This window comes from Perognathus longimembris, chromosome 8 (genome assembly GCF_023159225.1).
Source record: "Perognathus longimembris pacificus isolate PPM17 chromosome 8, ASM2315922v1, whole genome shotgun sequence".
Lineage (NCBI taxonomy): Eukaryota > Metazoa > Chordata > Mammalia > Rodentia > Heteromyidae > Perognathus > Perognathus longimembris.
Window position 1 is genome coordinate 72,565,952 of NC_063168.1, and position 24,301 is coordinate 72,590,252.

Sequence of the window (24,301 nt, forward strand, 5' to 3'; positions counted from 1 at the left end):
AAGCAAGGCCCGACGCTTTGCAGCGCGGCCATCTGAGGTCAGATCCCTCCGCGGGCCGCCGCCGGGACTCGTTCTAAGTGGACGGGCCTGCTTGCGCAGTAGAGCAAAGTGTCCTGTTCCCCACCAGGGGCCCGGCAAGCGCGGAGGAGCAGGGACTAAGTGCTTCCCAGGTGGTAGGCAGTTCTCATTTATGTAAGACGCTCAGGAAAAAAGCATTTTGAATTACTGTTAGAACCTAAGCAAAGATGATTCGAGGGACTGAGCATTTTATTGTAACTTAAAAAAATAAATACACTGTAACTAACGTTTGCGAGCAATTTGTCTACAAATCAAAATTGCTGAGGGCTTGATTGAGAGTGGAGGGCGTGAGCAAGGAGCCCTAGGAGCTGTAGTGTGCGTGTCCGCAGGGTTTGGTGGGCCCGGGGCCGGCCCTCCTAGTCCAGGAGACTGAGGTCGATGTGGAAGTAGACGTAGGGGAAATAATCCTGGTTGCTGAGCTGAAGCCCCGGGATCTCCACCGAGGCCTGCAAAAGAAGATGGGGCCGTGGGGTCAGTGCGTGACCTTGTTTCCTCCTTCACTTCCCGGCTGCGTGGGTGCTGACCACAGAGATGAGCACGCGGACTGCAGCTGCCCCCACCTCCCGCGCACACGCGTGCGCACACAATCCCGCCCTGCTCATCCCTCCCAGACTGGAAGCCAAGGCCGGGCCTGGACCTACATCCAATATACTGGCGGCGGCCACCTCATCCAAGTGTCGGAAGACAGAGTTCAGCACTTCCCTCAAGCGTTTGGTCGCGGACTTCTTATGAGGCTGCAGGAGGACGGCCTGGAAGTTCACGGGCAGCCCGTACCTGGGCGGACAGAAATCGGTGCAGGTGAAACGAGCCTGCCAGAAATGAGCTCCACCAAGGCGGCTCGGGAAAAGCAGAGCAAAACAACTAAGGGCAGCGGGGAGATTACATCTCCCCGGGAGAGGGCCGGACACGCAAGCTGCTTCCGCAGCACTGGAAACCCTGCGGTGAAGGAGAGTAGAAGTATGAAGAAGTTCCTTTGAGTCTTCAGATGGATGGAAAAGACTTGAAATCCAACCAGTTATAGGCCTGGACGTTTAAAACCACCTGAGATGAACTATTCCCAGGTGTTCCTCCAGAACGCTCTGCAGATCTAGAATTGAACTCGGGCCTGGGGGCCACACTTGGGCCTCTGGCTCCGCTGCGCCCCTGGTGAGGGCTGGCCTTAGGGTGCCCCGGTGCCCTGCACTTAGCAGCACCCAGCTTTCTGCCATGGAAATGTCTCAGGCAGAGCCTGCCGATGTCCACGAGTGGAGTCTGCTGCTCTGATCCCACCTAGCACCCGGGCTGCCAGCCCCGCTGCCGGGCATCCCTGCCTCCTGCATACTGTGGGGTGCGCAGGAAGCCAGCCGCAGCCCTCACGGGGGGGGGGGGGGAGGGCCGGTGTCCCCTGCCACCTCAAGGATGGGCATCCCACCATCAGAGCCACCACATCACCCAGCTGCCCAGACACCAAGCCGTCCCTCGCCACCCTGGCCGTGCTACGCTTCCCCCTGCCCCCCGCCCCCGTTTGGGGGAGTAAGGACTGAGACAGCCTGGGGGTGTCTCCCAGAAGCCCTAGGGGCCCTGCAAGTGTCCCTGGGGGGGAGAATGAGACCCCAGGGCCACCTGGAGTTCTGGTTGCCAAGAGCGAGGAGGCTGCAACTCCCGCCACAGAACCAACCGGAGGCCAAGGATGGGGAGGGAGAAGCAGAAGCTTGGTGGACTGGATCGTGCCCCCCCCCCAGGCCCCGCCACCCCCCCTCCACACACCTGAGCACAGACTCCACGAACACCCTCAGGGCCTTGATGTGGATCCAAGCAATGAAGGCTTCGCTGAAGTTCACTTTGAGCCAGCGCAGCAATGGGCCCTGGAAGACGGGGAGCCGCGTGAGCCATCCGGCCGAAACCCGTGAGGACCCAGAAAGGACTCGGCCGCCGACAGAGCAAGCCCAGCCCGAGGGGAGGAGAAGAGACACCGGGAGCCAGCACCAGCAGTCAGAAGAGTCCCGGATGAGGCGGCGCACCCGCCACTGGGGGCGCTGGGCGGCCTGCCACCTGCGCATGCGCGGGCCACCGCAGACCAGGGTGGGGGCCGGGCAGCTCCTGACCTCAGCACTACGGACCAGCAGCTGCCACCGCAGCTTCCAGGCCCTCGGGCCCCATCTACAGCCACAAACACAGCCACTGAGACTGGGGTGGCCCGCTCTGGCAGGGGAACCCAGGGCCTTGGAGTAAGAACTCCAGCCTCCCACTGAGTTCCTCCAATCGCCGCCGTCGAGGGCAAAGACCTCGCCGGGGCAGCCGGGGCCGCAGGCGGAGCTGCCCAACCACCACCCCTCCCCAGGGCCCTGCCCGTCACCAGCTGCAGCCACCTCGGCCAGGGCTCAGACTCCCTGGCCAGCAAAGCTCCGTCTCCTGCGGTAGGAGACCCCGCAGGTTAGAGGAGGGGATGATTCTGGGCTCCTTGAATTTCAAACCTCACCAAGCTGAAGGAGATGATGGAAAGTGCAAGAATTGTTCTCAGAAGATGCCTCGAGGGGGCGGAGAGATGCGAGCCAGGGACCCCCAGGACTCCCTGGGGCTGCTTACCTCACCCTCGCCCTCACTCTCTCTCTCTCTGTCGGTCTGCCCCGCAGCGGGCCTAGCGGGGTTCCCTAGCGGGGTTACCTTAACCTTGTGGTCGCGGTAGGTGGATGATCCCTTTTTAAGAGTAACACAGGAAGTTTGCTAAAGGCACAGAAATGATTTATTAATCTTTCGGCAAGCGTACATCACAAACACAGGCAACAATACTCGCCACCTCCCCGCAATCCCCCTGCGCCCCCCCAAATCCAGAATCCCAGCCCAGCTAGGGACTTGCAGACTGGTTAGACTAAGGCCAGCGCCAGGACTTACAGCCTGCGTTTCCAAATTCTAGGGACAATCATTTGCCACCAGAGGAATCGCCACCCCCCTCCCTGCCTGCCTCTTGAGCACCTCAGCCTATGGAGCACATCTGTCCGGCTGAGCACATCTGTCTGGCTCACTCTTTAGCATCCTGTCTGCAAATGGGTGGGAAGGGGTGGGGGGGGAACCGTGCTACCACGTGTTCTCAGGCACCCTGAAGGCCCAAGACCTAGAAATCACCTCCAGTAAACCCATCAAGGTCGCGAGAGGCTTGCTCCTGTGCGCTTCCAAGCAGACCAGAGGAAGGGAGCCCCGCTGGCCGGCAGGGAGGGGCTGCCCCCGCTGAGCCCCATGGTGGGTCTGCTCCCCGGCACAGCCGGAGGCCGCCCAGGGGCTCTGCCCCCCCCCGCCCCGCCCCGGCAGACCTCGGCAGGACTCCCCGGGTCGGCACGGGTGGGGAACGACACCAGCGGCAGGCGGCCGGGTCTCACTTGTCACCGCGCGCCGCAGGGAGCCCGGCGGGCCTGTGCCGCGGTGGAGACGGCTGCCAGAGGTCCTACCTGGCCACCTCTCCCTCCGCCGGACCCACGGAAAGCGCCACAGCCCTGGTCCCACCCAGGGTGCTCTCTAGAGCACCACGAGAACGGGTGCTGACCGGCGGAGGCCCAGCCACGCGAAGCCAGCCCTGGGCTTCCGCTCCGCGAGCCATCGTTCCAGGCTGGGCCTGAGACACTGTGCCGAGGACGCAGCACTGCAGAGGCCAGGGCTGCCCCCTCGGGGACGTCCACGATGAGGTGGGAATCCCGCACGACTGAGGGCTGGGGAGCCCCAATGCTGGCCCGGGCACACGGGTCTCCACAAGGGGGCCGTGCGTGTGTGTATGCTCTGAGGGGACAGGGTTAAAATCCCCAGTGTGAACTTGCTGTGTGTGTGTGTGTGTGTGTGTGTGCGCGCATGCGTGTCTGCACACGTGTGCCATTACTAGGGTTTGAACTCAGAGCCTCGTGCACTTGCTTGGCTTTTCAGTCAAAGCTGGCCCTCTACCGCTTAAACCGTACCTCCCGCCACTTCTGACTTTTTTGTTGTTGTTGTTGGTTGTGGGGCTTGAACTCAAGGCCTGGGCATTCATGGTCCCTGAGCTTTTCTGCTCAAAGCTAATGCTTTACCGCTTTGAGCCACTCTTGGATTTCTGGTGGTGGAAATAAGAGTTCACAGACTTTCCTGCCAGGGCTGGCTTTGAACTGCAATCCTCAGATGTCAGCCTCCTGAGTAGCTAGGATGACAGGCGTGAGCCACAGCGCCCGGCTTCACTTCTGACTTGTTTTGTTGGTTAGTGGGAGGGAAGAGTCTCACTGATTCCTCTGCCTTCACTGGTTTGAACTGCAATCCTCAGCCACGAGGATTCTAGGCGTGGGCCCCTGGTGCCTGGCTCCACTGTGGACTTTCCACGTCACCAGTCATTTCCCTCTGAAAGGGAAAGGCAGTGGGGCTCTAAGATGTCTGCTTTCATGGGGTCAGGGAGGAGCAAGAGGGAGACTCCACGGCTCTGCTGAGAAAAGCCACCGACTCTGTGAGATTCTGTCAGCCTCCGTGGCTGCCCACGGGCCCTGCCTCTTCCCCCAGCACACGCAACTCTGCATTTCCACACGCGAGTGCATGCTAGGTGTTCTAGTGGCTGCATTGGGTGCCCTGAAGAACCCTCCCCACAGGGTGGGGGGGAGAGAAGGGGCCAGAAAACATTCTACCCAGCAGGACGGGCTCCTGGGAGCCACCAGGCTCAGTCGAGGGCCAAGGCTAGAGGACACTGAGTCTAGAGGCACCCACTTTCCAGAGCAGCAGAGGAATTTTCCAGAACTACATCTCCAGATGCATCCAGTTTTCCACCCCAGGGGGCAGACTGCCCTCCTCTACCAAGTTCCCTTCCTTCCTTCCTTCCTTCCTTCCTTCCTTCCTTCCTTCCTTCCTCCCTCCCTCCCTCTTTCCTTCCTTCCTTCTTCCTTCCTTCCTTCCTTCTTTCCTTCCTTGCTTCTTCCTTCCTTCCTCTCTCTCTCTCTCTCTCTCTCTCTCTCTCTCTCTCTCTCTCTCTCTCTCTCTCTCTCTCTCCAGTTTTGTTTTGCTATGCTGGTCCTGGGGCTTGAATAATCCCTTAGATTATGTTTTGCACAAGGCTGGTGCTCTACCACTTGAACCACAGTTCCACTTCCGGCTTTTTGATGATCAATTGGAGATAAGAGTCTCACCGACTTGTCTGTCCCAGGCTGGCTTTGAACCATGATCCTCAGATCTCAGCTTCCTGAGCAGCTAGGATGACAGGCGTGAGCCCCTAGCGCCCATCTTACCCATCAAATGTTTAAGTGGCTGTGGTCAAAAGCCTCCTAAGTCAGTACCCTCTCATGGCTATGACCACAGGGAGGTCAATGAGGGGCTGGTGGTCTCCCGGAAACTGCACAAGCCAAGGAGAGCAGGGTGGCAGGTGGCCATACATCTCCAAGGTGAGACCTGCCCTCTCCCCCCAGGGAGGCGTGGGCGGGCCTTCCGGCTGGGGAGGGCCTCCATGCGGCCCGGCGGGAAGTGGGGGGGACGCTTCTGCCCATCACCCTCTCGCCAGACCCCACCCCCAGGACCCCGCCAGAACAGGTGCTCCGGAGGGTGGGCAGGTTGGACGCTTGGCTCCAGGACGTGGATGCAGAAGGCTGCTCCGTCTCGTGAGCCGCCACCCACCTGCCTGCCCCGGTACTCACATACTGCTGCTTCTTATCCGTCAGGAGTCTGGTCATCTCTTCCCTTTCCCTTTTAATTTCATTCTCGTCATAGTAAAATTCACGGACAGTGAACCTTAAAACAAGCACACTCGGCTGTTACCAAAAGCTCCAGGCTGGGGTGGAGATTGGGGGGGGGGCACCTGGAGGCCCTCAGGGCCACAGCCTTACTTGTTTTCTTTGGCTTTGACTTTGAAATCATCGATCACTTTTCGAAACAGAGTCACAGTGAAGAGGCCGCCCTCGTTGTCCTCGGCGATCAGCCTGTGGAAAAGAAGCTTTTGTTTAACGCAGTGACCTGCACCCGCACCAGGACCCAAGCTGGAGCTGAACTCAGGGATCCTGGGGCTTGAACTCAGAGCCTGGGTGCTGCCCCTGAGCTCTTTTTTTTCTCAAGGCTAATGTTCTATCACGTTGAGCCACAGCAACACTGTGGTTTGCTGGAGATAAGACTCTTGCAGACTTGCCTGCCCAGGCTGGCTTTGAACTGCAATCCTCAGATTTCAGCCTCCTGAGTAGCTAGGATTACAGGCGTGAGCCACCAATGCCAGCCCAAAAAAAATGTATTTTCTACATGTCATTTCTGCAGTACCCACTGGCCACCTATATGCTCTGAACCCCACAGGCCACACCCTGAAACTGTTTTCCTTTCACCTTCGACTCTGGTCAGGTGTTTACAGGACCCCCAGAGAGGCAGAACAAATAGAATAGACAGAGGTCAAAGCCACTGAGAGGTCCTGTGATGGATGGGTGGATGGATGGATGGATGGATGGATGGATGGATGATGGACGGATGGATGGATGGGTGGATGGATCGATGCTGGGTGATGATGGATGGATGGTGAATGATGGTGGATGGATGGATGGATGAATGCATGCATGCTGGATGACAGATGGATGGATGGATGGATGGATGGTGGATGATAGATGGATGGAGGCTGGGTGATGGTGGATGATGGTGAGTGGATGGATGGATGATGGCGGATGAGGGATGGATGGATGCTGGATGGATGGATGGATGGATGGATGCTGGGTGATGGTAATGATGGTGAGTGGATGGATGGATGATGGCGGATGAGGGATGGATGGATGGTGGATGATGGTGGGTGGATGGAGGGATGAATGGTGGATGATGGTGGGTGGATGGATGGATGCATGCATGCTGGATGATGGATGGATGGATGGATGCTGGATGGATGGATGGATGGATTCTGGGTGATGGTGGATGATGGTGGGTGGATGGATGGATGGATGATGGCAGATAAGGGATGGATGGATGGATGGATGCTGGGTGATGGTAATGATGGTGAGTGGATGGATGGATGATGGCGGATGAGGGATGGATGGATGGTGGATGATGGTGGGTGGATGGAGGGATGAATGGTGGATGATGGTGGGTGGATGGATGGACCGCATGCATGCTGGATGATGGATGGATGGATGGATGCTGGATGGATGGATGGATGCTGGATGGATGGATGGATGGATGGATTCTGGGTGATGGTGGATGATGGTGGGTGGATGGATGGATGGATGATGGCAGATAAGGGATGGACGGATGGATGGATGGATGACAGCCAGGCAGCCTTTCCACAGGAGGGACAAGAGAGCAGAGTTTTGAAAGATAAAAGCAGGGTGGGGCTTATAACAGAGTTGGTGATGGAATTCTGGACCAAGCATCCAAGAAAGCACAGCTGAGCTGCCCAGGAGCCGCTGAGGGGTCCAAGAAAGCACAGGTGTGGGGCTCAGGGGCCTCATGCCCTGTGGGTGCCCAGAGCTGAGCTGGGGTCTCACTTACTTGGTTGACCGAGGGACCACCATATCGGAGAGCGATTCGTAGGTCTTCTGCCACCGGACATAGCTTGGCCTGGGAGGAACAGAACCCTTCACTGTCTAGTGACAAAGGGCTCGGGGTCCCGAGGTGCAGGAAGCGGCACTTGCCTTTTGTGGAGAGGGAGGCCTGTGGAGAGGGCCCAGCGCTCCTGCACGCCCTGCTCAGGGGCCTGGGGACACCTTGGCCTGGCCCTCACCTGGCTCCAGAACTCCCACCCAGGTACCCAGAGAGACCGGGACCTATAGACACGGCAGCTCACCAGTGACTAGCACGCCTCACCCAGTGGGTGACCTGGGACCAGATGATGGTCTCAGGACAAAGTCCAGAAAAGGAAGAACTCCCAGGACAGTTAGGGAGCTGAGGAGTTTTCTATGACTGATGAGTCACACAGTAGGTGCTCAGTAAATGGCTGCTTCGGTAAGCACAGATGCTTTCCAGGTCGTCTCACCCGGCAGGGGGGCCCTGAGCAGGGCTGGTTTTCTTCTCCAGTCCTTCCACCCCAGCGCAGGTCATGACCTCCCCTCTCCCCCTTCCTGGCCACGTACTTGGGGACAATGACCAGCAGCGTGATGAGATATTCTGAATCCAACACAAAGTCCTCTTTGCTCACAATATCGCTCAGGGTCCGCGTGAAGAGGTTCCCCCTGGAAATCCAAGGAACAAAAAGTGTGACCGGCAGAAAGCGGCACGGGGCCCCAAGGCCTGGAGCACCGGGGACGGGGATGGGAAAGGGGGCGGGCTCGGGGGAGTGCCTGGATGCCCGGAGCCTAAGCCCCCTCCTCCCAGACTCCCGGGGGCTCAGCTGCTGTCTGTCACCAGCCACTTGAGGGCTTGCCGGGTCCAACACCCAGTGACCTGCCGCACCCTGTGCCTCCATCTGCTATGGGGAGGGGACCTCGGGTGGCAGGCAGCTAAAATTACTCTCCCAGTCAGAGCTGCGTGTCGCTTTACCGGGGACACTCACCTGAAATAGCTTTGTCCTTGCCCAAGGGACCTAGCTCGACTGCAGGGGACGGGCGGATTGGCCAGGGGGCAAGGCTGTCGGATGGGTGCGCGTGGCTGTCCATCCCCCCCCCCCCCAGGCATTCACACAGGCTGGGCCTGAGGCGTCACCAGCACGACCTTCCCAGCACGGGGGCACCCCACCCCCAGCTTTACAGGGGAAAGACCAGAGTCTTCCTACTCCTCCACATTCCTCCGCTTCCTGCCTCTGTCCACGGAGCCACGTGGCCCAGAGATAACCCCGGGACAGCTCTCCAGGGCAGCCCAGGCCCCGCCACACGTCCGGCCGGCCCTCCCACTCCATCTCACGCCTGAGCTGCGCCCTCCGCCCCCTGCGAAGTGCAGTTTCCACACGTGTTTGCTGAACGAGTGATTGCGATTTTGCAGGTAATACGGGAATTGGCATTTATTCTGCTGTACATTTTTTTTTTAGGGCCTAGCTTATAGTTGGAGAGCTTAGTAGGCACTTTAAAATACATACCGACACTAGATCTAAAATACAGTGGGACATGATGAGTTGGCCAGGACTCTAGACATTCACAAACAGTGAGACCAAAGGGGAATATTCTGAAGAGAAGAGCACAAAGGCGCAATGCCTATGTGCACCCGCTTATCTACAATCCTACTGATCCAAACGAATTCCAGGAAGCGGAAACAAGAGGGTTTTTTTTCTTCATGACTGTTGTTGTTGTTTTCTTTTTGTCTTGTTTATTCATTTATCTGCCTTTGAGAGGGCAAGGGGGGGCACAGAACTATGGGGGGACAAAGGGTGAACAAATGCCGCAGTGGTACTCACTGGACACCATGGTAAAGATGAACTAGATAGCTTGTGGATGTGATGGAGGGAAAAACTGGGAGACAGCGAGGGAAGGGGTGACATTGTCCAAAAAGAATTGTACCCTTACCTGGCTTATGTAACAAGAACCCCTCAGTAGATCACCTTTATAATAACAATAACAATTTCTTTTTGCCAGTCCTGGGCCTTGGACTCAGGGCCTGAGCACTGTCCTTTGGCTTCTTTTTGCTCAAGGCTAGCACTCTGCCACTTGAGCCACAGCACCACTTCTGCCTTTTTTCTGTGTATGTGGTGCTGAGGAATCAAACCCAGGGCTTCATGTATGCACTCTAGCACTAAGCCGCACTCCTGGCCCCAATAACAAATTTTGGAAAAGAAAAAAAAAAGGGAAGGGATGAGAATGTGGAAAAGGATGGCATCGATCCTGTGTTCATAAACTGCTTTGTTAAATTACACCTCCTTTGTACAACTACCTAAAGATAATTTTTTAAATTTTTAGTGAAAAAAAGAAAATGAACCATACAATTTTAGATGGGGATGGACAAAAGGGAAAAAAATGGGAGAGAGCAAGGGAAAGAATGGCATTATCCAAAAAGAAACATACTCTTTACCTGACTTATGTACCTATAAATCCTCTGTACATCTCTTTTTTCTTTTGGTTGTGGGTCTTGAACACAGGGCCTGGGCACTATCCCTAAGCTTTTCTCTCAAGTCTAGCGCTCTACCACTTTGAGCCACAGTGCCACTCTTGGTTTTCTGGGGGTTACTTGGAGATAAGAGGCTCACGAACTTTCCTGCCTTGGCTGGCTCTGAACCACAATCCTCAGGTCTCAGCCTCCTGAGTCGCTAGGATGACAGGCGCGAGTCGCTGGCACCCAGCTTGCCCATCATTTTTATAATAATTAAAAATTTAAAAATAAAATATATACGGAAAGAAGGAAAGGAATAACAGGAGCATGCTTGCCTACCAAGTCTTGAGAAGACCATGATGTGGGCACTGGGGGCTCATGCCTGTCATGCTAGCTACTCAGGAGACTGATATTTGATGATCACAGTTCAAAGCCAGCATGGGGAAGAAAAGTCTGGGAGACGCGAATCACCAATTAACAAGCGAAAGGCTGAAAGAGCTATGGCTTAAGTGGTCGAGCACCAGTCTTGAGAAGAGTACAAGGCCCTAGAACTGGTGCGCGCACGCACACACACACACACACACACACACACACACGACCATGATGTGTTGTGCAATGAGCAGATGGCCCAGCACGCTGTAGCCCAGAGCTCCTAGGCTCAGGGCCACACCGCAAGCTCATGGCCTGTGGCGTCCATCTTCCTCCTCTCTGCGTGGCTCAGTGACAGACTCCAGCTTCAACAGCCCTCTTGTGCTTTGGGTTTCACACTGCATGGGGTTTTGGACTCTGCATATGCATAACGGGCGAGTCAGAGCTGGGATTCCCGCGTTCCACCTGCACCCGACACCCACAGCCCACAAAGCACAGGCCTCGCGTCAGTGTTCCGAGCGCCATGCGGCCAGGCGTGGCCTTTGCTCCTCGAGACACCATCCACACCAGGCTACGGACTTGGACGCATTCACATGTCACGCTCTCAGAATCAGGAGCGCTCATACAGAGCTGCCTTTGGCACAAGAGGAGCTGCCCAGTGACAACCACAGATGTACTCGTAAGTATAAAGGTGACAATCTCCCAGTCACAGAAGCAAACCCTGCCAGCTCAGCCCTGTCCCGCGGCGTCCTCAGAAGAAGCTCACTGGCTTCTTACACACCCCCAGCGCCGGTATACTCACTACTGTCCCAAGACAGCCCCTGCCTTGGTGATACTGAACTTGCCCTCGTCTCCTGAGGGAACCCTCCAGCCCCCGCATGCCAGGCCTGTCTGCTGGGGCCCTGAGCCCACTGGCCGTCCAGGTAGACGGAGCAGGCCCCTGAGCTTCTGCCCCTGTCGATCACGAGGCTCTGTGCCCCAGCCACCCCCTGCCCTCTGCGAGGCGCCCCGTGCACCCCGCACTGGCGAGGGGCCTGAGGGGGTCCCGGGGAGCGCAGTACGCACGTGGATCTCTTCTCCAGGTTCTCCAGGTTCATCTTGAGAGTGCTGTAGGCGGCCGTGCGGGACTTCAGGTCGGTCTCGATCTGCGCCAGTTGCTACGGGAGGGGGGAGAAGGCGCCCGGGTCACCTCCGCCGAGGAAGGCGTTGGCTGAACGTTTCCGAAGGACCACGGAGAATCCCCAGGCGCTGCAGAGCGACCGCGCCCAGCCCAGCGTCCAAGGCCGCTCTCTTCCCTCCGCTCTCCCCCACGCCCCAGCTCCAGCCTTTGCATCCGCTGCCTGGTAGCCATTTTCTAGGAAGCCACGGCCCAGTGAGGCTGGGCCAACGTCACACGTGTAGCTCAACCTCCTCCATGCCCCCCCATGCTGAACCACCGGGCACCCCGGGCCCCTCCAAATCCAGGTCTCTCAGGCTTTGATGGGGGGGGTAGCCAGTGACCCCCACCCCCAATTCTTGGCTCCATTGAGAGGAACTCGCCACAGCTCAGCCCCCCCAGGTGCCGCCCCCCCCCCCCCCAGGCCGAGCAGGCCTGTGGACCCTGGTTCTGCATGGCCAGCTTCTCGCCGGGCCCGGGGCCGCCTCCCACAGCCTGGCACCCATGGGTGATGGAGCGCGCCCGGGTGATAGAGCGAAAGAATCACCATGGGCCAGGGGCTACCGGCCCAGCTCTGTTCCCTGCCCCCAAAGGAAGGGGACAGGGGCAGCCAGGACGACCGGGGTCCCTGAAAGCAGCAACTCGGTGGCCCCCGTGGCCCCCTCCATGATGAGCGCTGTGCTGCAAGGGTGAACCCCATGAAGGAGCACCGTGGACATGCGTGAAGATGAGCGCACACACAGAGTCTACTGGCACGCGTGCTGCGGGGCCACCTCGGAACCCCCGAGAGCCCGGGCCGCGAGTCGCCCGGCGGGCAGCCGGCCGTGGCTATCGGAGGAACAGCGACACCCTGGGCGGCCCAGATTGGGTGGCGAGCCGTCCCCTTGGCAGGCGCGTCTCACCTTCGTGAGGGTGTCCACCACGTTGGCCAGGGGCTGCTTCGCAGGATACTTGGCCATGTCCCACTCAAAGTGAGTCACGAAAGACGTCAAGTCAACTAGAACACAAACACAGTTCAACAAATGAACACCAGTTCACAGAAGGCTCAGCCCGCCGGCCACCCCACAGAGGAGAGGTCGGTGCCCGAGGGCCCTGTCCTCAGAGCCCTAAACCCCTCTGAAAGGGCACACACACTGCCATACTGTCCTCCCCCTGGTGCTTTGTCCCCAACAGTGACGCTGGGTGCCAGGCCACACCACGCCATTCCGAGGGAAACAGGCCACTTCTCCACCTTTTCCAGCCAGCATTGTTTTGAGGTGCCCTAAGGTCACCTCACAGGGCATCCAATCGGCCCCCAGAAAAGCCACACACCTGCTCGTGAGTGGGGGGCATCCCCCTGCCTCCTGAGCCCCGCCAGGAGACGAGGCCATTTCCACCTACCCTGGTCCCTTCAAAGGACCGTCGCCCTTCCACCTGGACAGGGGTGCGTCCGCCAGGGTGCGCCCGTGACAGTCTACCTGCACACCGCCATAAAGCTGCTGCTCCAACACCAAATTCAACTTCCCGCCCTCTGGGTGGCTGTGGGGCCGCTGAAACCGGCTGTGCACGGGGCGGGGGGTGGGGGAGCCCTGGAATTGATGTCAGATGTGACACTGACAGCCTGGCTGAGGCAGGGCCTCTAGGCCTCTGGCAACAAGGAACGGAAGTCCGATGTCTTGCCTAAGGAGGGGAGGGCACCCCTCTCCCCAGTGCTCTCTCTCTCTAGACTCGCGCATTTATAGAAGCTTGGGCTCAGCCCAAAACTTCCCTTCTTTCCCTTTTCTGGTCTTTCTACTCCTTCCTTCCTTCTTTCCTTCCTTCCTTCCTTCCTTCCTTCCTTCCTTCCTCCCTCCCTCTCTCTCTCTCTCTCTTTTGGTACTGGGCTCTGAACTCTGGGCCTCACCATGGCTCAGCTGGTGCTCTACTTCTTTTTTTTTTTTTTGGCCAGTCCTGGGCCTTGGACTCAGGGCCTGAGCACTGTCCCTGGCTTCTTCCCGCTCAAGGCTAGCACTCTGCCACTTGAGCCACAGCGCCGCTTCTGGCCGTTTTCTGTATATGTGGTGCTGGGGAATCGAACCTAGGGCCTCGTGTATCCGAGGCAGGCACTCTTGCCACTAGGCTATATCCCCAGCCCCTGGTGCTCTACTTCTTGAGCGACACCTCCCATGCACCCTTTTGATGGTGAATTACAAGCGGCGTTTCACACTCTAGTCTTAGAGATCTCAGCTTCCCAACCAGCAAGGATGATAGCTGGGCCACTTCTCCCTCCCCCCCCCCCGCCCCAGCCTCACCCTCCCAAGTGTCCGGGACCCTCCATGCACACTGCTACGCCCGGCTTATCACCTCTTTTCAGTACTAGCTCTACAGCGAAGTAGGGAATTCGGCGGGTGTCTCCAGGTTGCGGGAGAATGTCCCTGGCATCGCCCTGGGCCCTAGCAAGCGGTGCCTTCCTAGGCAGGATTTCCCACACAGGTGTGTGCAGGAAGGCGCTGCACAAGAGACCCCCGCGCCCGCAGAGGGGCTGTCACTCAGCACGCCGTCACCTCTACCCACACAGAGCCGGCTCTCTCCTGACGGGGGTGGGCCAGACGCCCTTCCTGCCCACCCTCGTGTGCTCTCAGTGAACAGGACACATGGACGTGAAGCACGGGCATCAGGGAGGACGGGAGTGGGCTCTGGCTCCCTGCCGGGCCAGGATGGCTTCACCAGGGCAAGAAGCCCACAGAGACTGAAGAGCAGAGGAGCGGCGCGTGGCTCTGAGGGAGGGGACCCCCGTCAGGAGGCCTGGAGGCCTTGTGCCTGGGGGGCAGGGGGCATCTCTGGGGGACGCCGATGGACCAAGAAGGCCGGCAGGACTGGGCAGGAGAGCAGGCCGGGCATGAGGTCCTGTTTGCAACTGCACATGGCCGCTCTAGGTCTCACAGCCTCAGCTCCTATTGTGTCAAGAATTGGTCATGGACGCCTCCTCCCCAGATGGCAGTGTCAAATGGGGTCACCCCATGAGCCTCCAGGAGGCGGTGTCACCAGCCAGCCACCATCCCCTGGCTTGGCACAGAAAGAGGCCAACAGGGCACGGGCGAGGGCGTGGGAGAGAGAAGGTAGAGTGGACAGGGCAGGAGAGGCCCCCGGAGGAACAAGTTGGGGACTCACTCGACAGCATGCAAGACTCATGACACACCGGGTACCAACGAGGCCGGGTTACGCCAGGCCCCGAGGTTGGGCGACAGGGCGGAGGTGACTGCCGAAGAGATGGTGGCAGGGAAGGGATGGGTTCGGCGTGGACAGGTCTGCGTTTAGTGTGTGGGCACACAAGTTCCCCCAAAGCCAAGACGACTCCTGAGGGAACTGGCTTTGTGGCAGCACTCTTGGCACTTGACGGGGTAAGAAATGCCTTGACATAATAATGGATGTCGCTGGCAAGGACCGATGGCTTCCCTCGGGCCAGTTCACATGACTCATACCCTTTAATTGACTTTCCAGCCCTATTAAGTCCTCTCATCATGTCCATGAGCAAAGCTGGGCACGGAGTGGGTTATGTAAGCGCCGCTGTCACTGCCTGGCCCGCACGGGGACCGGGGCCCCACCCCCCGCCGTGTCCTTTATCAGGGGGACACGGCTCACCGCAGGTAGCGGAGGGAGGCTGGGCCTCGCAGGACCCGCGGCCAGCTGCTCTTTGGAGTCCTTGTGTTTGGGAAAGGTCTTGGGAAGACTTCACGTGGGAGAGTCCTGTACAGCACTGGCATCCGAGCCCAGGGTGCCCCGAGTGTTGACGAGAGAAGCCCTCAGGCACTAGGGGTGGGGCCCGGGCCTAGTGGATGTGCGGGCTGGGAAGGGAGCCGTCTCCACACACAGGAACCAAGGCGGGGCCACGTGAGGACTCGGCGAGAAGGTGGCCACCGCAGGCCCCGGCAGAGAGAGCCCTCCTCAGACACCGAACGGGGGGGACCGGATCTCACAGGGCTTGAGGACTACGGGAAAACGGAGGCCCGGGGTGGAAGCGACCCCGCACGTGGCATTTTGCAACGGCGGCCCAAGCGGCTTGGAGACTTGGTTTTGGTATCCGTACACACTTTGCGACACCAGCTCGGAGACCACAGACAGGGGCTGACCGGCAGGTCCCCGGGGGCCCCTCCCCACGGTAGCTGTGGCAAGAGTCCCCTGGCTGAACCCCACAAGAGGCAGGCATTGGGAAGGCTGACCTCTAAGGGGGACCCTGGGCCCAGCCCCTTGCAAACAAGCGGGAGCCTGAGGCAGGTGTCGGAGCAGAGGTGCTCCCCCCACTACCGGCCTTAGTGCCCTGCAGCCCTCGCGCAAGCCCAGTGCTGCCCAACGCCTCGCTCGTGGTGCCTCGATCCTTCCCTGCTCCGCCCAGAGGGAGACCGGCTCCTTCCACGGCCGTCCTGACCGTCCCTCACTCTACTCGCCTGAGTTCCACGCCGCCGCGGACGCTGCCCCGGCCGCCAGGCTCCTTCAGGGCCGTGTGCGGCCCACTTGTCTCTGTCCAGAGCCTGCCACAGTGCCCCACACGGAGCACGTCCTCCTCGGGGCCAAGGGAGCCTCACTAACTCACACTTTTGTCACTACCTGGGAGATACATTTGAGGGGGCTGGCCTGGTGGTGTACACCTGTAACCCTGGCTACTCGAAAGGTGGAGACAGGGCGCCCATCTGGACAAAAAGTCAGTGAGATCAGCGAGCTGGGAGGAGGTGGCGCTGTGGCTCAAAGCGGTAGAGCACTCGCTTTGAGCTGAAGAGCTCGGGGACAGTGCCCGGGCCCAGAGTTCAAGTCCCACCACAGACAAAGAAAAGCAGGCTGGGGGCCCAGTGGCAGTGGCTCATGCCTGTGGTTAACCCTAGCTACTCAGGAGGCTGAGATCTGAGGATCATGACGTGAAGCCAGCCCAGGAGGAAAGCCTGGGAGACTTTTATCTCCAATCAACTACCAAAAAGCCAAAAGTGGAGCTGTGGCTCACGCAGTAGAGTCTTAGCCTTGAGCCAAAAGCTCAGAGACAGCGTCCAGGAGCTATATTCAAACCCCAGGACCAGCACACACACACGCACAAATGCTGACTGGGCACGATGGCACAAACCTATAATCCCAACTCTTCAGGAAGGGGAGGGAGGCAAGGTAACGAGTTCCACCTCGAAAACAAAGGAAGAGCAAGAGGACCCCGCATGCGATTCAGCCAGTAGAGCACTTGCCTAGCGAGTACAAGGTCCTGAGTTCAATTCCCGTTATTGAAAAAATTAAATGAGAGAGAAAACCGACCCCAGCGGAGCCCATGTCAGAGCAAACATTTGTCTTGGGCTTTGTTTCCAAAGCGTTCACAACTCTTATTTCCAGGAGGGAAAAGTTCCATCCCCACTGCGCTTCCGGGTCAGGTTGGTCATCTCCAGGATCATGGTTTGAAGCCAGCCTAGAGTCTCTCATCTCCAGTGAGTCACCAGAAAAATCCAAAGAGGAGCTGGGGTCCAAATGGTAGAGCACTAGCCTTGAGTGAAAAAGTTAAGGGACAGTGCCCAGGCTCTGCGCTCAAGCCCCAGGACCAGCATCAAAACAACAACAACATCCTGTACCTTGGCCCTCATTTCTTGAGCAACGATGGCGTCCTCTAAAGACCAACCCAGGCCTTGCCAGCACTCGGGCGTGTGACCACCTCAGCTGTGGCCGCTGCCTGGTAAGTTAGACAGTTATCAGTGGTCCTTCCACTCTCAATGTTCAGTGGGAGGCTGACAGGGAGAACCAAAAGGCACCTGGGCAAGGTGAAGTGCCTAGAATGTGTCTGCTAAACGTCTATGTAGGGCTGGAATATGGTCTAGTGGCAAGAGTGCTTATCTCCTATACATGAAGCTCTGGGTTCGGTTCCCCAGCACCACATATATAGAAAATGGCCAGAAGTGGCGCTGTGGCTCAAGTGGCAGAGTGCTAGCCTTGAGCAAAAAGAAGCCAGGGACAGTGCTCAGGCCCTGAGTCCAAGCCCCAGGACTGGCAAAAAAAAAAGTCTATGTAAAGAAAATCAACACTGAAGCCAGGCACCAGTGGCTCAGGGCTGCAATCCTAACTACTCGGGAAGCTGAGATCCAAGGATTGTGGTTCAAAGCCAGCCCAGGTAGGGAAGTCCATGAGACTTTTATCTCCAATTAACCACCAAAGAACTGTAGCTCAAGTGGTAGAGTGCCAGTATTAAGAGAAAAAGCTAAAGGACAATGTAACAGCAAGAACAACAAAATAAAAAGGAACCAAAAATCTCTTGCGGTCTCTAATGATCATTTGAACTGCTACGGTTCAGAAGTTATCCTGGGCCCTGTGTTCTCATCTGGGCCTCTCGGCAGGGCTGGGTGACTGAGCAAGCTCCCGAGAGCAAAGGAAACTGTCTTCTGGACACTGATGACGCATCCCTGTAATCCTACTTACTCAGGAAGCTGAGATCTGGAGGGTCACAGTCCAAATTCAACTTGGGAAGCAAAAAGCTAGATGAGAGACATGGCTTAAGAAGTAGAGAGACAGCCAAAGCAAGCAAGATGAATAAAGGGCAAGGACTAAGTTCAAATCCCAATACTGGTAAAGAAGAGAAAGAAAGAACAAAAGAGGAGGAGGAGGAGGAGGAAGGAACCGTCACTTTGAGTTAGTGCCATCTGTACTGGGGATGATAATATTAATAATACGTGGTAATATTAATAATATTAGCAACAATATTAATGTCAACTTAAAACTCAGCTATATTTGAAGATAGAAGGACAGCTTTCTACCTCTTTTCCAAGAGCTCTAGGAGTTGCCTGTTGAGAAAAAAGATAAGTTGGGTCAGCTTGAAAAGGTATTTTTTTCTTCCCTTCAGCAAAAAATATGGAGATAAACAGATTGCATTCTGGAGGGCAATTGGTAACTTGCGATCTGTAAATATTTTATGAGTGTGTGTGTGTGTGCATGCACGTGTGTGCGCACACCGGGGGTTGAACTCCAGTCCTGGGCCTAGTCCCTTATCTTTTTTTCTCAAAACTAGCTCCCTATCATTTGAGCCATGCTTCTACCTCTAGCTTTTTGCTGGTTAATTGGAGATAAGAGTCTCTCACAGAGGGCTGGGGATATGGCCTAGTGGCAAGAGTGCTTGCCTTGTATACACAAAGCCCTGGGTTCAATTCCCCAGTGCCACATAGATAGAAAACGGTCAGAAGTGGCGCTGTGGCTCAAGTGGCAGAGTGCTAGCCTTGAGCAAAAAGAAGCCAGGGACAGTGCTCAGGCCCTGAGTTCAAGGCCCAGGACTGGCCAAAAAAGAAAAAGAGTCTCACAGATTTATCTGCCTAGGCTGTCTTCAAATCTTAATCTTCCGATCTCAGCAGCTGCGTAGTAGGATTGTAGGTATGAGCCACTGGCGTCTGGATTGAAATATTTTGTTTTTTTTTTAATTTGTTGTTGTTTTTGCTCAAAAAATGAGTTGGTCCTTCACTCCACCAGTTTGAGCAGACTGGAGAAAGAGCAAACAAACCAATCATGAAAATGCCCCTCCTGACACGCACAGGGGTGTGGCCTGTTTGGGGGCCACCCCGGGAGGCCTTACCAAGGCCACACAAAACGAACGTGCCGTCCGAGTTGCCGCTGTCCCGCAAGCAGAGGGCTCACACACAAGGCAAGTCGGACGCCAGGGACAGGCGGGGAGGGAGCCGCAGCAAGGGCACGGGAGAGGTCACCTGGAACCCGTGGAGCCAAAGCACTCCGCTTCCCAGGTGGCACGCTGTGCGTGCAGCAGCGGCAGGGGACGGGGGAAAGAGGGGGCAAAGGAAACCGCTGTGATCTGTGTCACGCGGGCAGCGTGACCAAGCCACCACATTGCCACTTGGCAACTGTCATGACCTGATCACCGGACCCCTCCAACCAGACTGAACGCCGCCCTGCCCCCTGCCCCAGCTACACAGCGCCCGCCACACGCTGCCACCCCCAGCACAGCACACACACACACACACACACACACACACACACACATGCACACACACAACCTACTCTTTAAACATTTCATCTTCTCCTTCAAACCTGCAATGGATAAGGTGCAGTTATTAAACCATGAAGATAGGACGCCGAGTTCTGATGTGGGAGCAGGAATACTTCCATTTGTTGGTTTAAACCAGTAAACACAAAGGGCTGTGTTTCCAGGGACAAATGTAAATACATATACTAATATACATACGTGTACACACATATCTACATTTGCACATGCACACACAATACACACATACACATCAACACATGCACATAAAATACACATATACACACATCAACACATGCACATATGCACACATAGACACATATATGCACATATGTACTCATATATACAATATATACACATACAGACATCAGTGCCTGGCTCCAGACACTCTTATCTCCAATTAACCAGTAGAATGCCAGAAGTGGAGGTGTGGCTAACGAAAGTGGTAGAGCATCAGCCTTGAGTGGAAAAAGTCAAGTGAGAGCATGAGGCCCTGAATTCAAGCCCCAGTACTGACACATAAAAAGGAAGGGAGGGAGGGAGGGAGGGAGGGAAGAAGGGAGGGAGGGAGAGAAGGAGGGAGGGAGGAAGGGAAGGAGGAAGGAAGGAACGAAGGAACGAAGGAAGGAAGGAAGGAAGGAAGGAAGGAAGGAAGGAAGGGAGTCGTTCAAGCTGCACTAATAACGGGGTGTGTGGTCCTTGTTCATCGCATCCATCCTGGGCTTCTACTGAGGCCCAGGATGTTGCAGCAACTTGTGCGGCTGCAGCCTGGACAAACCCCTTCTGGATGGACCTACCTCCATTGGCTAGGAGATTCTCCTGGACTTTGCCCTTGGAGTCTTCCATGACCTCCGCCACACTCTGCGCCATTCTCTTTATGAGGCTGTGGAGAGAAGCGAGAGGCGGTGAGGCGGGGAGGCACAGACCTGCTAGCAGGAGAAGCCGCCATGACTTGAGAAGCCGCCATGACTTGCCAATCTGTGGGAAGAGACTTAGACCATGGGGAGCCTTTGAACCAGTCATTCCACTTCTGGGAAACCAGCTTCAGGAAATAGGAAACACAGGAGGAAAAGCTTTCTGAATAGAAAGATGTTCCTGACAGCACTACTACTGATAATGAAAGAAAATAACTGGAAACAACCAGATGCAACAACAATGGAGAATTGTTTGGATGAGGGATGGTATATCCCAGCTGACAGGCTGTCGGGCAGATACTGAAAATACAGTTTACGAAGAATTGCAATGGCCGGGGAACAAGGCACGTATTATAATGGGAGGTGGAAAAACCCAAGACAGAAAGCAATGCAGCCAGGCCAGCTGCCAGAGGCAATTCAAGTGTCTTTCCTGTTTTTATTTTTTTTCATAATCTAACATGTCTTTTGTAATTAGTAAAGTCAGGCTTTGGGTTTCCATTAGATGCACTGAAAGCTTCAAAGTGGAGGAACTGGAAGCTAAAAGATTTACCATGGCCCTGCCAACAACCACCTGTATGCTTTAGACCAAAGTTGTTTAATTTCTTTGAGCCTCAACTCTTTCATATTAAAAAAAACAAACCATGGAGGGGCTGGGTATATGGCCCAGTGGTATACATGAAGCCCTGGGTTTGATTCCTAAGCACCACATATATAGAAAAAGCCGGAAGTGGAGCTGTGGCTCACATGGTAGAGTGCTAGCCTTAAGCAAGAAGAAGCCAGAGACAGTGCTCAGGCCCTGAGTTCAAGCCCCAGGACTGGCAAAAAGACAACAACCATGGAGCATAAATTGGTCACTGGAGCTCCTACTTGTAATCCTAGATACTCAGGAAGCTGAGATCTGAGGATCACAGTCCGCTCAAGCGGAAAAATCTGGGGGACTCTTATGTCCAATTAACCAGCAAAAGGTCAGAAGAGACACTGTGGCTCAAGTGGCAGAGTGCTAGCCTTGAGCAAAAAGAAGCCAGGGACAGTGCTCAGGCCCTGAGTCCAAGGCCCAGGACTGGCAAAAAAAAAAAAAGTAGCAAAAAACAGGGTGGTGCTGTGGCTCAACTTGTAGAATGCTCACCTTGAGCACAAAGAGGCTCAAGGACAGCACGCAGGCTCTGAATTCAAGCCCACAACCAAGAAATAAAAAAGAAGAAAGAAATGAGCTCCCGGGGGCAGAGGCATCGAGTTTTCTTGTCCTCCAGCTGCCAGAAAGATCCACAGGAAATCCAAGGGATCACAGTCCAGTTCTCTTCGGTGACGCCACTCAGTCGTTTGCAGGTCTCAGCCTGGTCCGTGTGCTCCTGTCCCACGGTTCTCCATAACCCACACAGCTCTGCGTTGATGGACACAGACCATCGTTACCTTTTAATTTTTGGTGCTGGTCCTGGGGCTTGAACTCAGGGCCTGGGCACTGTCCCTGAGCATTTTTGTGCAAAGCTAATGCCCTACTACTTGAGCCAGAGCTCCACCTCCAGCTTCTCTGGGGCGGTTAATTGGAGATAAGAATCTCATGGACTTTCTTGCCCAGGCTGGCTTTGAACTGTGATCCTCAGATCTCAGCCTCCGGAGTAGCTTGGATGACAGGCATGAGGCATTGGTGTCCAACTCACTTCCAGCTTCTTGCTGGTTAACTGGAGATAGAGTCTCATGGACTTTGCTGCCTAGGTTAACTCTGAGTCTCAATACACAGATCTCAGACCATTGAATAGCTACGATTATAAAAGTTAGCCACTGGCACCCAGTACTAAAAAAACCTATCAGTTACAATGGAAAAAGTATAGCCTCTTCAACTATTGGTGTTGGAAAAACTGGGCAGTCATATACAGAAAACTAAAAGTGGATCCCTGCTTGTCACCATGCACTAACACCAACTCAAAGTGGATCAAAGACTTCAACGTTAGACCCGAAACTCTAAAATTACTGCAAGAGAGAGTAGGAAAGACATCAGAACTTACAGGTACAGGCAGGAACTTCCTGGATAGATTCCAAGGGGCACAACAGATAGGAGAGAGACTCGACAAATGAGACTGCATTAAAATAAAAAAGTTTCTGCACAGCCAAGGACATAATTACCAGGCTAGAAAGACAGCCAACCAATTGGGAAATACCAGCAATACATCAGACAAAGGCCTAATATCCATCATATACAGGGAGCTCAAGAAACTAACCCTTTCCAGACCTAATAAACCAATCACAAAATGGGCAAGGGAGCTAAGGAGAAACTTCTCAGAAGAAGAGGTAAGAATGGCAAAGAAACACATGAGGAAATGCTCATTATCTCTGGCCATAAAGGAAATGAAAATCAAAACAACCCTGACATACCATCGTACCCCAGACTGGCCAATATTTTGAACTCTGACAACAACAAATGGTGGAGGGGATGTGGAGGAAGAGGAACCTTATTGTACTGCAGGTGGGAATGTAAACTAGTACAACCACTCTGGACAGCAGTCTGGGGGTTCCTCAAAAAACCAAACATAAACTTCCCTTCGACCCAGCCCTATCACTGCTGGGCATCCGCTCTGACCATCATGAACCAGGATACGACAAGGACACCTGCACTTCCATGTTCATTGCTGCACTGTTCACCATAGCCAAGATATGGAAACAGCCCAGATGCCCCACAGTAGATAAATGGATCTGAACAATGTGGTACTATACACGATGGAATTTTACACAGCCATTAGAAAGAATAAGATTGTGTCATTCGCAGGGAAATGGATGGAACTAGAACAAATCATGTTAAGTGAGGTAAGCCAAGATCGCAGAGACAAAGGGCATATGTTCTCCCTGACACGCAGAAGTTATATTTGAAATGCAATGGGACATGACAAGTTATACAGGATTCTGGACAGTCACATACAGTGAGACCAAAAGAGGATAATCTTCAGAGAAAATCACCAAGCTGTAATACCCAAGAGCCTCCTCATATGTGTATAAATAATATACATATTGAAACCCACTCCAGAGCTATGGGAACAAAGGACCTTTTTCTGAATGTTTTTCCATTTTCTGATGACTCTGCCTTCTTTTTTTTTTTTTTTTTTTTTTTTGGCCAGTCCTGGGCCTTGGACTCAGGGCCTGAGCACTGTCCCTGGCTTCTTCCCGCTCAAGGCTAGCACTCCGCCACTTGAGCCACAGCGCCGCTTCTGGCCGTTTTCTGTATATGTGGTGCTGGGGAATCGAACCTAGGGCCTCGTGTATCCGAGGCAGGCACTCTTGCCACTAGGCTATATCCCCAGCCCTGACTCTGCCTTCTTTACCTCATGTACGGTACACTCACATGCACATCCGAGGGAAGGACAGGAGAGGGCACAGAATCAGTGGGAAATGGGTGAAAAAGTGCAGCAGTGGAGCTCACTGGCTACACTGGACATTGATGAAAGTAAGCCACGCAACCTGTGGAGATGGGAGGGAGGGAATGGGAGAGAACGAGGGAGCAGATGATACGATGCAAAATGTACTTACTACCTGACATACGTAAAGGTAACCCCACTGTATATCACCTCAAAAACAATAAAGTAGGGGCTGGGGATATAGCCTAGTGGCAAGAGTGCCTGCCTCGGATACACGAGGCCCTAGGTTCGATTCCCCAGCACCACATATACAGAAAACGGCCAGAAGCCGCGCTGTGGCTCAAGTGGCAGAGTGCTAGCCTTGAGCGGGAAGAAGCCAGGGACAGTGCTCAGGCCCTGAGTCCAAGGCCCAGGACTGGCCAAAAAAAAAAAAAAACAAACAATAAAGTAGTAAAAACAATTATGCCAGTACTGAGACTTGAACTCAGGACCTGGGTGCTGTTCTTTAGCCTATCATTCAAGGCTGCCCAACACTTGGTTTGCACGAAGTTGCTTGAAAGTGCAGCGGACCACAGGGCTCGGTCACAGAAGCGTGTTGAAG

General features: G+C 55.3%; 1 protein-coding gene across 3 annotated transcripts in view; it reads right to left on the reverse strand.

Annotated features, from left to right (window-relative positions):
* Positions 1-136: 136 nt before the first annotated feature.
* Atp6v1c2 (ATPase H+ transporting V1 subunit C2) overlaps positions 137-24,301 on the reverse strand; it is a 43,650-nt gene continuing 19,485 nt past the window's right edge. For 2 of the 3 annotated variants that reach the window (XM_048353414.1, XM_048353413.1), the window contains exons 4-13: positions 20,240-20,325; positions 12,388-12,482; positions 11,395-11,486; positions 8,079-8,177; positions 7,498-7,566; positions 5,871-5,963; positions 5,682-5,775; positions 1,825-1,922; positions 720-852; positions 137-524 (exon numbers count right to left, since the gene is read on the reverse strand). In XM_048353414.1, the coding sequence (XP_048209371.1) occupies positions 435-524; positions 720-852; positions 1,825-1,922; positions 5,682-5,775; positions 5,871-5,963; positions 7,498-7,566; positions 8,079-8,177; positions 11,395-11,486; positions 12,388-12,482; positions 20,240-20,325 (949 nt within the window). In that variant the 3' untranslated portion in view covers positions 137-434. Of the gene's footprint in view, positions 525-719; positions 853-1,824; positions 1,923-2,643; positions 2,782-5,681; positions 5,776-5,870; positions 5,964-7,497; positions 7,567-8,078; positions 8,178-11,394; positions 11,487-12,387; positions 12,483-20,239; positions 20,326-24,301 lie in introns of all 3 variants that reach the window. The other variant, XM_048353415.1, reaches the window with a different exon arrangement.